This window comes from Caenorhabditis briggsae, assembly GCF_000004555.2.
Source record: "Caenorhabditis briggsae complete genome, chrV, whole genome shotgun sequence".
NCBI classification, from domain to species: Eukaryota; Metazoa; Nematoda; class Chromadorea; order Rhabditida; family Rhabditidae; genus Caenorhabditis; species Caenorhabditis briggsae.
The window spans coordinates 399,002-411,814 of NC_013488.2; the positions used below are offsets into that span (position 1 = coordinate 399,002).

Consider the following 12,813-nt stretch of genomic DNA (forward strand, 5'->3'; position numbering starts at 1 on the left):
CACTACAAAAACTACTCTCCTATCAGCAAAAAAATACAGAGAAAACGAATTTAAACCAGCGAGAAGTGGGGGAATACCTACGGGATGGAGTGAATTAGCACCGGGGAGCACAACATGGAAAAGGTGAAATTTGAAAAAAAAAGGAAAACAGAAACTCGATATTTTCTCAGCTCCTCGAGATGTTGGGAACTTCCTACAAAAGGACTGTAGGATCAAAAATTGAAAATACCCGATAATTATAAAAAAAGGTAATAGAGAGCGGGTGAAGAGGGTGATAACCCGTATTGGGTGGGTGAAGAGCACATAAAATTGGTTATTCATCATCTGGGATGTAGAACAATGGCACAGGGCGTTTTCCAAGACGAAGCCACGTCAGAGACGGCGTCTTTGGTGATGCTGTCGAGGAGAATCGATGAATTTTGGGGCGTTCGGAGAGAACACGTGCGTCGATGATCTCGATAGAGACACCACTGATACGGCAGAGGAGGTTCCAGAGGATCTGAAAATGATAATAATGCGAGATGATCTTTTTGAAAATCGGAAAATTCCAAAATCTTGAAACTCCTAAATTCCGAAGCCCCCGATATTTCTAGATAGTTTCTGGATAGTTTAAAGGTGGGGGGACATGAAAAAATAATGTTCTCAAAATTCTGTTCAAAGATGCCCCTCGAGGAGTTGAACTTGTGAGGGCGATGATTGAGGGTGCGGCGCCGCTACCGACTGAGCCACGCGGGCAAAGAGAAAGCGCACGCCCGATTGCATACATGAAGGCGAGGACAATAGCTGTACGGAGAGTGCCATTAAGCGTTGTACACCGTGACGGTAGAATGCATACCCTAGCTACAAAAAAAAACTACGAAAAATCTCCTGTCCCCCCACCTTTAAGGCTTGCGCAGAAATATCACATAGAAATTAGTCCCTATTTCTTCTTATCATGTCTAGCCAATCCTCCCTTCCGGTCTAATAAATCTAATTTCTTCTTGTCTAGCACAATTCTGATCAGTATGTGCCTACGTACAATTCTGATAAAACAATAGCTCATCTCATCAGTTGAAGAGAACAAAAGAAGATCGAGATGAGTGCGGTACACATCCAGTATTCTTCTGATGATGAGCTGGCAGAATTTCAACAAAAACAACCGAATTAGTACTGATTCTGATTCGTGCTCGTGTTCATAGAGTCCATTGTAACAAAGCTCCTCATGATTCATGGTACTTCGACACGAACAGAATAACAATGAAGATGGCATCAACGTCATCTGCTTTTTATCTAAAGATTTATACAGATTCTATAGTCTGATGCTGTCTCATCCTTCTCACATCATCTATAGATCAACGCCTTCATTATTTTTTGCAAAAGTGCAATACACCATTAAAGAAGTTATATCCAGCACACGTTATAGTTTCTAGTCATCTCTGTGTGTTATAACCTCACTGATCAGGTGGAGCATTTTTGCAAGGCTACTTTTGGAACTGCTCAATGATTTTGATTTTTAAAGAAAATGAGTTTTCTAGAAAATCATATGAGGTCAGCATCTTATGGTAATTGGAAGTGTCAAAGCTCAGAACACACCCGTAAATAGGTGGCAGCAACGTCAGAGGGTACACGGTAGCTTTGGTCTTTCAAGGAGACTAACCCTACGGCATTCGGCATTCCCAAAAAGCCCGCGAATTTTTTTCTTGAATTCTTACTAAAGCGTCCTCCGTGAATCCTAATAAGCCCCCGATTCTTTCTCAGAGCTCTACCACCCAGATGAGACAATATAATCCGACTTAAGTTCCAATTTCACTAATGTCTTCTTCATTTCCAACGTCATCTCGTCCTTTCAATAAAGATGATTTTACCTTTGATGGCAATTCGTCATCGCCACGTGTCGTTAGAATTCTGAATACGTCTGCAGGGCTGTCCACATCGAACCAGTCCTCGCAGAAGAGTCCTGCCAGCCGCTCGTCGTATGCTCTCTTGGCTTCCAACACAATCAACACTTGGTAGGCTCGGTGATGATCCGGTTCTAGGCCGGATGATGTGGATTCGGAGGACACCTGAAATAGAAGAAAATATACATGAAAATGAATGAAATTGAGTTGATCTATGGAACGGAATGGGGGATAAGCTCCTTTTTCTTATGGTTCTTCTTTACGGATCAACCCACGAAACATCATACATCTCAATATCATCATGATTAACGAAATAACTTTGAGGACTTTTAGAATCATTTCTAGAAGAAAAAACTTACGAGCCGGTCCGCGGTCCGGCCCGGCTTGTTTCAAGAATGCTACATATCTTTCTATTGTTGTTTCTTGAAGAGGCGAACAAAAACAAGAATTCATTCAGAGCGTGGGAACTCGCGTCACAAATGAAGTACAGTACTGCTGACCTTCTTTTTCAGTTTCCAATTTCCAGAATTCGGGGTTTTGGTACTTTGGCTGTGCTGACCTTTTCACAGGAAGAGGATATCCTCTGTCTTTTTCAAAATGTTCCAGACTGGTAATTTTGGCATTTCCTGTACAACCTTTATTTTTCAGGAAGAGCAGAATTTCGAAAATTATTCATAATTTTCCGGGAAAAAAGTGAGAAAAGTCAGTGGGAAGAAAAGTTCCAGGAATTTTAGAATTCTAAAGATCATGATCTTGTTATTCTGGTATCAGAAAATCGAAGCTATGGAAGACAAAGGTCGTGGCCGAAGATCCCACAACGACAACTACCGTAACCTACAAATATTTTTATTTTCAGGATTGATTTTCTAACTGTTAACTGCTTTTCGTCTAGTTCAAAAACGCACGATAATCGAGAAAAAAAATCCGAAAAATATTTTTAGGTTACTGTAGCTGTATCCCCCTTGGCCACGGCCACCTCCGTTTCTCTTCCACAGCTCCAAGTTTTTTGTACCAAAATAACATTCCTAGGCTCAATTTTCAAAACCAGGAACTGAAAAACTTGCCAACTCATGAAGCCTTTTCAAATCTAGTCTCATTGTCTTTGCGTCATATCCAGGCCATTTGCTCATGAAGTCGCACTCGTGAATTGCGTTGTCGAAGCGCTGGAAGAAAAGGATTACTGTACTTTTGTAATTAAGCTAGAATTCCCTCCTCAAAGAGTGTTTTGAATTTTTAGCCTACAAACTTTGGGGTCCAGAGTCAGTTTATTTTTTGTTCTAGAACTCACTACTACCATAAAATGTTTGTTTATTAATTTTGCCGCCCAGTATCGTGGATAAGCATTCTTCAGTAGTTATTTTTCCTCATAAGCTCTGTTTTGTTATTGTTTTCAGCTAGGCGTAGGCTTATACAGTAATCCCACATGTTCCAATTTCCGTCGGAAATTGGGATCACTTGTTTTGGCTGGGGTAGTACCGGGTATGAGCAATCAGAAGACTCTTCTGATAAGAGATTCGAGATCTTTGTCTAATTTTATCGAGTCAGAGCATCGTCCCTAAGCAAAAAGTCATCAGAATACAATTCAAGAAGCATTGACGTCGACATTTGCAGAATCCTTTCTTCCTGGAATAGCTACAAAAGATCCCATCTGATCTTTAGAATCTTCAGAAAATCGGTCATTTTCAGAAGTGGTGGTTTTCAGCAAGAAGTGTCCCTTTCAGATTTTCGAGTGGTGTGTCTCTAAATTTCAGAGAGGACCTTCCTGGTCTTGATCTCCAAAGTCTGTGTGATGTGTCTTCGCCAGAAGACGTGATCACGACATCACCAGACATCCGGTGAACTGGAATTTAATGTCCTCTTTAAGAGTGCAAGACACTTATTAATGTTTCAGAAGACGTCAGCCTAGGCTAACGCCTTCATGTGATGTTGGAGCCTGATTCGGTGGACGTGATAAGATCAAAAGAGCTAGGAAGCATAAAATTATGTTGCGTGGGAAATCTCAAATTTTCGAAAAGTCATTTTTAGCATCAGGCGACCATGGCCTCATTACGACACCTGAGTCAGTGTTCCAATTGGTTGAGCTTACATTTACATCATTATTTGGGCCTAATGAGAATCAGAAGATATATGGTCAGAAGATCATAAAACGTCAATGAGAGCTTCGTGACTTGATGGGTTACTGTAGATGATGTAACAAACAACCGGACGGCAGATACCTAGACAAATGTTGAGGACGCTCCTATCCTATAGCTGAGCAATATCTTTTAAGATCTTATCAGCTGAAAAATAGCTCCGGATTCTTTTTTCTGTCACAAAAATACTTCAGTAACTCGGTATTACACACTTTTTACGATTGCAACAACCAACGAAACTTGTAAACAAAAAAAGGGGATAGAACTACAATTCGCCGTAAAAACTGTTATAGAAGGACCCTTGAGCTGAGCTCAATTATCTCGGCTCCTGTAAGAGATATCAAAAACGTATCAACTGATAAAATGTTTGTGGCATTATGATAAGCAATTTATCAGTTGACAACTTTTTCTATCTTTTAAAGGAGCCCAGATAATTGAGCTCAAAATTGACGTGGGCATATATTCGAGGAAATACGGTATGTGACATTTGTTCTACCGTCCTCCTAGAGATCTTGATTTATCAGTTGATGCTGAACCGATTGCGCTGTGATCTATCAATTCAACGATCATCCAAATGCACTTTCCAAAAAACTATCTCAAAACATTAAATAGAACTGCTTCCATAGATCTTGGATCTCAATGGATCTCAATGTTTCATTGATCCTCCTGCCCTTTTTGTAGCTTATGCTCAGATCATCACCAACATGCCCACGAGATTGAAATCAGAAACCGTAGAATCTCCATATTTTCTATACCACCTCCCTCCTCTTCACCTTCTACATCATAGAGCTTTCATCTATCGCCCCGCCCCTTCCTTCTCTGTCGTTTCCTCCGTCAAGAAGTGGAGACTCCGCCCATTTTTTGGTCTCTCTTTAAAAACACCGGTCTGAGCACTACTCTTCATTATCGTGAGCCCGTCCCCATGCTCTCCAAAACTGCTATTCTGGTGTCTTGCTTGGCTCTAGCCACCTCGGGCTTCAGTGTCCGCCCATCGTCGAAGAACACGGTCCAAGACGCTCATGAGCAGCTGACCAAGAAGATTCGATGCTGGGAGCCGGTCGAGGAGAACATCGCTGGTACCGAATTCTCTGGACAGCACACACTCAGTGAGCCAATTTACGACCTGTGCTCCTACATGCCGGATCCAAAGGATTACAACAAAGGATACGTCAACGGAGTGGACATGGAAAGCGACGACTACACCAACGTCTTGAACCTCTACCAGATTGTTCACAAAGGACACGCCATGCTCAATGTCTGTCTTCAAGAGGTGAGTAGTTATAGAAATTCCGTTCAGAAAAATATAACAAACTTTCAGGCCTTCCAATTCCACGCCGCAGGCCGCCCATCGCAGACGTCCATCCGCTGTCTGTGCAAGAGGGATGGCTGCAATATGCCAAAGGGATTCACCACCTTCTTGGACTTCAACAAGCTCCCAATGCCAGAGACCTTCTTCTAAATCTCCCCATACCGTCCCCTATGATACTCGTTTCCCAGTTCTCATGCTCTCTACAGTAATCTATCCCATTGAAAAGTTTTCCATTTCCCAATCGTTCTGATACATATACCGTGATACTAATGAAACACACTCGATTCGAATAAAGATGAGACTGTTAATGCAAAAATCTGGTTTTGTTTTCTATGGAACAAGTTGGTTTCGATTCTTCAGGAGCTCAGGATATCAGATCCGCTGCTCAGAGAATCTGGTTGTTTCAGATGAAGTCAGATAAGGAACTGTGCGGCTGGCTTAACCCGTTCATTTAAAGTGTTAGGATACTTCCTTTCAGGCTATTCAGCGTTTTCAGATTTTCTTCAGAAGCTCATCAGCTCAGATCCGAGGAATTCAAACTTCTAGTTCTTGAAGACGACTACACTACAGCATACTCTACAGTATACTCCGAATCAATTACCCTATTGTAAAATCCTGAACAATAGGCCATCAATTCCCGATGGTTCCATTTTTTCCGCGAAATCTTTGCATTGAATACCACCCTTCAACGTAGGTAAATCGCCTCTGATTCCTTCCATTCATACCCTCCCCTCTTCTCCACGAATAATCTTGGATTAATTGTCCTGTATTATAATCACACGGTCCATTCTTCTCCTTCTAATCCCCCACACTCTCACCATTGTCATCCCCAAAAAGTGGCACAAACAGGTGTGACGTTCCTTTGAGAAGCACTCGACGAATTCCATTATAGATGGATCTTCTTTTTCTTTTTCTGAGAGCTCTCGTCAGAAATTCGTCTTGGGTGGTCGAGAGCCAAAAAAGCAACAAAAAGAGGAAAAGTGAGTTCCCGCTGTGTGCGGCCAATGTCAGGGAGGCACAGAATGAGGTTAATCAAGAAGAAGAAGAAGCAATTATGGAAATTGCAAGAGGCAGTGAGAAAAAGAAGGCTAAAATTGAAAGAAGAGAAGGAATTGCATTGGTGAATCATAGAATTATAGAGATATCTGTTTCAGGGACAGTTACCGTACTTCTTTGAGCCCATATATCTCGGCTCCTGTGAAAGATATCGAAAAGTGGTCAACTGATAAAATGTTCATCAAATTATCACCAACATTTTATCAATTGACAAGTTTTTCATATCTGTTGCAGAAACCTAGATAATGGAGATCAGAGGGAATACGGTATCTAGCTTTTTTTGGAGTCACATGAGCCTCATCATCATCTTCTTGTGCTCCTAATCAAATCTATCACCACCTATTCTTTTAGTCTTTTTTTCGAGCCGTGACGTTGTTGGAGGAGCCCTCATCTGGTTGGAGTAACATGCACTTTGTATTTCTTCAAATTCGGTTGGGTGTGTGTGTGTGTGTGTGTGGGCTGCACTTGAATACGAGCCAAATTTTTTCCGGTCAAGGGGGGAGGCGAAATTTCAAAAATAGAAGGGCACAAGCGCGATGGGTTGGAAAGGTACTATTTTGGGAGCTAAAATTAGAAAATAATAAGGGACCGATCTATTCTGGGTCTGAACTTTGATGAGAATTATCGTTTGGTTTATGAGAATTTTCCGTGTTTCCTCTACTAAAAGCCCACACATACCGTAAACTTTGAGCTCAATTATCTCAATTCCTGTGAAAGCTATCAAAACTTTGTCAACTGATAAATTATTTATCATGAAATCAACAATGTTTTATCAGTAGACAACTTTTTGATATCTCTTACAGGAATCGAGATAATTGAGCTCAAAGTTGACGGCTTGGGTGGATTCCGAACTCTTAGAAATCTCCAAAATTATTAAATCTGATATTCCCGAAATAGCCCATTTAGATATTTTATAAAATACCTCACACATAAATCTCCAATCTCATGTTTTCTCAATTCAAGTGGAAAAGAAACAAGATTAGGCTCTGCTTTTTTTCTTTTTTTTTTTGACTTCCATTTTTCGATGTGTGTGGTCTTGGAGAAAAATCGAGAAGGCGTGAATAATTCAGAATTTCACTTGACGGGAGAGATCGAAAATTTCCAGCAGGGGCTTTCCAATTTTCGGAAACTGATGACGACGTTATTAATCTCGAATTCCAAATTTCAATTTTCCAGAATTTTCAGAACAAAGAATGGCTTCCAGTCGAAAACAATAGGCTTATTAAAAATAACGAATTGTAACGTCATCTGAAGAAATCCCGATAATCCCAAGTACAGTTTTCTTGCTTCTTCCACGTCATCTTGCTTCAAAGGACTCTTGATCTCTTCAGTTTTGACAAAAAGTACCCCAATTACATTGTGACTTTTAAAACAACCCAGAAATTGGAAATTAATGACCCGGAAGTAGCCTAGACCAAAAGGCCTTTTTGGTCCTAAAATATTACCTTCTCAATGGATGTCCACGTGGCGTCTCGAAGAAGTGAGCATTTGTGATAAAGGGCGGATCTCATGAAGAGTGAAACACATGAACCTGGAGATTCCGGAAGACTTGGAATCGCGATTCTCTTCAGACGACGCCTATGGTAGATGGTTTGGAGGTCCTGTAATAACTATCGGGTTTTGTAGAGATACCGTAAAACCTGTAATAGAAGGGCCCCCATACTGCTAAATTTGAGCTGATTTAACTTGGCATCTATGAGAGATATCCAAAATGTGTCAACTGATAAAATTTTTGTGATATTATGATTACCGATTTATCAGTTGACAACTTTTTGATATCTTTCACAGAAACCTAGTTAAATTGGCTCAAAAGCGAAAGATAGGGGCCTTTCTATTAGAGGTTTTACGGTATGTCTTGGGAATTCAAATTTTGGATTACTGTAGTAAATAATCTAGAAATAGAAATGTAATTGGCTACAAAAAGATCAATGTTGCAGACTTATTTTATAAATATATTTTTTCTAATTTTGTGAAACTTACTCTAATGAGGCCAATTTTCACTAATTAGCTTCGTTAAATCAGGTAATTATGAAATCATTCTTACCCGAAATGGCGGAGAGTACGGCTGAAACATCTCACAAGCCATCACCATCAAATCTCTTGATGACTTCGGAGCAAACTTTGGCTCGATTTCCCGGGTAACCACTGATGAAGACGTTACTGAAAGTGCTCGTGGCACGACTTCAGATTTCAGGTCCCAGTCTAGATTGGCTCTTTTTAATCGGAGTGGAGATGATTTTTCTTCATCGAAACCTATACGACTCGCAGCGTTTCGATCGATATCATCACACCATTCCAGTGAAGCGCAAGATGAAGCCGCAATCGACATGTTGTCGGTTTCTCGGAGTACATACAGTCTGAAATTTTTTTCAATTCGATTCTTGAAAATACGTAAATGAATAATTTATGATGTTCTTCATTCTCCGTTTATCGTTTCTGAGTCCGTTAAGGATTCCAATTTTTGCAAAAAAGGCTAGGATTACTAGCTTCTGACGTGGTTACCAGGTGAGATTCTACATTGCAACCCACTGATCCTCCTTTTGATTCAACACAAATCTCTCCTTAATTTCCTGTGTCAATTCAAGGTAACCAAAACATGACGCAACAAAGGGATAAGAGAGGGGGGAGATCCGATTTTGCAGATTTTTGCAAGAGACTTTGTACCCGATTATAGTGGGTTTGATGGGTTTGGTATTTGGGAAAATTCAAAAGATACTGGGGATTGAAGACATTTTATAACAAAAATTGTCCTTTTTGAGGTTTACTCTAATTTGTTTCCAGATTCGTTTTTCAGATGGTTTAGGTACCAAATGATAGATCTCGACAGGGCGAATCACGTATATATCATTCGAGCCAGATCCCGGTCCGATAAAATGTCAAAAAATGTGTTTCAATGACAATTTTGGACCAATTCGACAAAAATCAGATTTATTGTCATTCAAGCACATTTTTCGACATGTTATCGGACCGGAATCCGGCTCAAATAATATAGGCGTGATGAGCCCTGTTGAGATCTATCAGTTGGTACCGAAACCGTCTGAACATCTCGTTTCAGAGACAAGTTATCAGCCAGCCCGCTTGCAACTATGGTAAGTTGACCCAGTTTATCTGCTTTTTCTTTTAGAATGACGTGCATCTCATAACAATAATATATAGATACTCATCTATCTTTTACTGGCTGCTTTTTTAATTATTTTCAGCTCTCAATTTTCTATAACGAAACATCTCTGTCGTAAAATTTTTCACTATACGGATGTTTTTTTTCTAGGCCTTTTTGAGGATTTTTAGGGACCAAACCTTTTCGGACACGTCGAACCTTCCTCGCTGCTCGAAATCTCGGCACCAATCGCCGAATCGTACATCGATCGACTCTTCGAGTTAGACATGGCTGTTTCTGAGTCTGGAGGTGAAAGAAGTGTCAATTGCTCAGTTTTCTCATCGTCGTCGTCGATTCCTCTGTAAGAGAAATAATATTGAAGCTACCGTAACACCTGTATTAGTAGAGGCTTCAACTTTGTGTCAATTTATCTCGGTTGCTGTTAAAGAGATGGAAACGTTGTCAACTGATAAATTGATAATCATAATATAACAAACATTTTATCAGTTGACACATTTTTGATATCTCGCACAGGAAACGAGATAACTGAGCTCAAACTTGACGGTAAATACAGTAACCTCAAAAAACAAATAACTCACAAATCCAAAAACTGTCTCTTTTTCGGCGATCCACCGTCGTCTGATCCAGCCTCACTCGTCTCCATTGCAATACTTTGATACATATATTTTGTGTTGTTAGCTGTACATTTTCTCCATAATAACCCTCCGGATTCATCGTCCTCCTCGTCTCTATAGTCCTCATCCATCAACAACGGATCGTCGCTTCCTTCTGCCAACGACGTAACGCTCATCACCTACAGAAGCTTTCAATTGGTTAAAATTTTCAAAAACTTGAATCACAACTTACATCATTAAATACGCTACACAAATCGCCGACAGACTGTCCATCTCGCATGCTAGATGTGGATGCCACGTGGCCTAGACGACTGAGTACACTCGGTTGGCCAGTGATGGCTGGAATGCCAGCGGAAGTACTTGGAATGTCAAAATCATCCCATGTGGGTTGAGAACCTTCCCAAACTATTCGAAAAGAAGCGGATTTGACGGATGAGTTGGAGGAGAACGGGATCGAGGCGACGGAGTGAGCTGAAAATGGTTTTCATCTAGCTACAGTGATCTAGATATACTCACCAGAGGCCACAGAATGCCTTGACGATTGTCTGCTCACAATTCCAGCTCCTCTTTTACTCGGCGTCTCTTGCAGACTTCCCAGCAATCCCCGTGGCGTCCTCGTGGACCTTCGTATTCGATTCAACCGTCCGATCGAGACCTGAAACTATATAATTGTTTGCAAAGAAGAGTGTTTGAAGAGGCGACGATAGATTTACGATTCGTAGTTATTCTTCTTTCTATTCGAAACATTTGCTTTACGCTTCGTTTTACGGCTTCTTTTTCTTTCTTTCTTGATTTTTATGATGTTTTTTATTGACAATCTCGGTTTCATGCTCCCTCTTCGCACTGACCTGTCCAGCAGATATCCTCGATCCTTCACTGTCTCTTCGTCGTCTGCGTCTCTCGCCGGTTACCGGGTCCACCTCGTTCTCTTGATCTTCCGCATCTTCTTCATCTTCGTCCGCTTCGTTCTGTAACGAGTTGACAATTATAAGTTGACAGGATTTTCAAAAGTGTGCTGAATAGTGTAAAGCACCCGTCGGGAAATCTTGCAAAGGTGTCACATCAATTATGAGATGCGGGCCACCGGGTGTTGTGGGTGGAGAGGAAAATTTAAAGGATCTAGAATCAGAGGAATACTGGATTCAGAATTACTGCTCTTTTAAAAAAATCGAGTTTCGGGAATTATAACCCTATGTAGTTATTTGTGGGAAGTAATAAACATCTCTGGGTTAATGTGAGACCTGTAATAGAAGAGTCCTCATACTGCCAAGTTTGAGGTATTTATATTGGTTCCTATTAAAGATATGCAAAAATTGTCAACTGATAAACTGTTTGTCATAATATCACAAGCATTTTATCAGTTGACCTATTTTATCTTGCATAGGAGCCAAGAAAAAAATAACTCAAATTTGACAGTATGACTGCTCTTCTATTACAGGATTTACGAAAACCAAATTTAGACGCCTACAGTAACCTTTTCCATGAGGTTCAAGACAAACTTTTATGGATTCTACAGTAATCAATTTCTCGATGATAACCCAGTTCATTTTTTGAAAGTTCTTTGATACATTTTCTTGCAACAAACGAAACCGCACCCAGATTAATCCGAACTGACACTTCTCACACTAATTCGGTTATCCATTGTTGTCTCTTTCTTGGTATGCAATTCTATTTGAAAATCAAATACTTACAAATGAATAGAGAAGTCGTCGATCGGCAGTGGGCAACTGATCGATGTGTCGTGCATCCAGACATTCCCAAACGAAACGGTTTCCGAGGAGATTCGAGGCAACTCGATACGCGAAGAATGATCCGACTCCGGCGACGAGAAGCACTCCGCTGGTTCTGGCTGAAAATATTATTATTGAAATTTTAATTTTTTGGAGTTAGGGTGCGGATGATGGTGTACAGCGTAGCTCATCTCATAACTCAGCTTATGGGTCAGTTTATAGCTCAGGTCATAGCTCAGTCCGTAGCTCATCTCATAGCTCATCTCATAGCTCATAACTTAGCTGGTGGCACCTCCAACCCACAAGTTTAACACCACGAGGGCCTTATATGAACGGAATTTTGAGAAACTTTGTGCTTTTTGTGTTCCTGTTTCAAAGATCTTCCTTTCCGACTACCACCCGTTTTTCGATAAAACCGTTTCGAACACATCACATGTGCATAAATTCATAAATTTCCGATATCAAAGACCACCAGTAAACCATTGACGTCCTTGACTCTAAACCTCAAACCAAAAACCACGACCATCTTAATACTACCAATACGTGCCCAATTAGAATCTCTACTGCCCATTTTCCCCGATCAACACAATTTATCGTATTATCTGTGTGAACGTCGTAGTAGAAATATGGCACGTAACTCTGCGGAATCGAAGCACAAACACTCTTTGTTGACTCTGTGTGCTTTTATCGTTTTATCAAAAAATTGCTTTGGGTGGTTTTTGTTGCAAACCCAAAAAAAAATTGCGTGAATTGGCACGAGTGCAGTATGATTAAAGAGGATTTAGACCCAACTTTTTTACAAAATGTGCACTGTTTTTGACCAGTAGATCTATGTGATCCTATATGCGGGGTTATTGAACCGATAGGATTTGGTCTTTGAGATGTTTTTCAAAATGTGATTCTGACCAAAGATACAGTAACCCCTTCATCCCTGACACAGGATTCAAACTGCTGTGGTGTGCAGTTGCGCTCTAATG

At 40.5% G+C, this 12,813-nt stretch overlaps 2 protein-coding genes across 2 annotated transcripts in view; one reads left to right on the forward strand and one right to left on the reverse strand.

Moving 5' to 3' along the window:
• Positions 1–313: 313 nt before the first annotated feature.
• CBG11409 overlaps positions 314–12,813 on the reverse strand; it is a gene marked incomplete at both ends in the record, with an annotated part of 13,443 nt that continues 943 nt past the window's right edge. The window contains 11 exon segments of the mRNA XM_045236487.1: positions 314–470; positions 1,816–2,042; positions 7,820–7,975; positions 8,419–8,731; positions 9,672–9,830; positions 10,071–10,285; positions 10,339–10,577; positions 10,623–10,758; positions 10,764–10,767; positions 10,875–11,074; positions 11,798–11,955. Coding sequence (XP_045094539.1) covers positions 314–470; positions 1,816–2,042; positions 7,820–7,975; positions 8,419–8,731; positions 9,672–9,830; positions 10,071–10,285; positions 10,339–10,577; positions 10,623–10,758; positions 10,764–10,767; positions 10,875–11,074; positions 11,798–11,955 — 1,964 coding nt within the window.
• Positions 4,932–5,468, forward strand: CBG11410 (the record flags this gene model as incomplete). The annotated part of the gene is made up of 2 exons (XM_002635126.1): positions 4,932–5,279; positions 5,328–5,468. The coding sequence occupies 2 exons, from the start codon at positions 4,932–4,934 to the stop codon at positions 5,466–5,468; spliced, it is 489 nt and encodes a 162-aa protein (XP_002635172.1).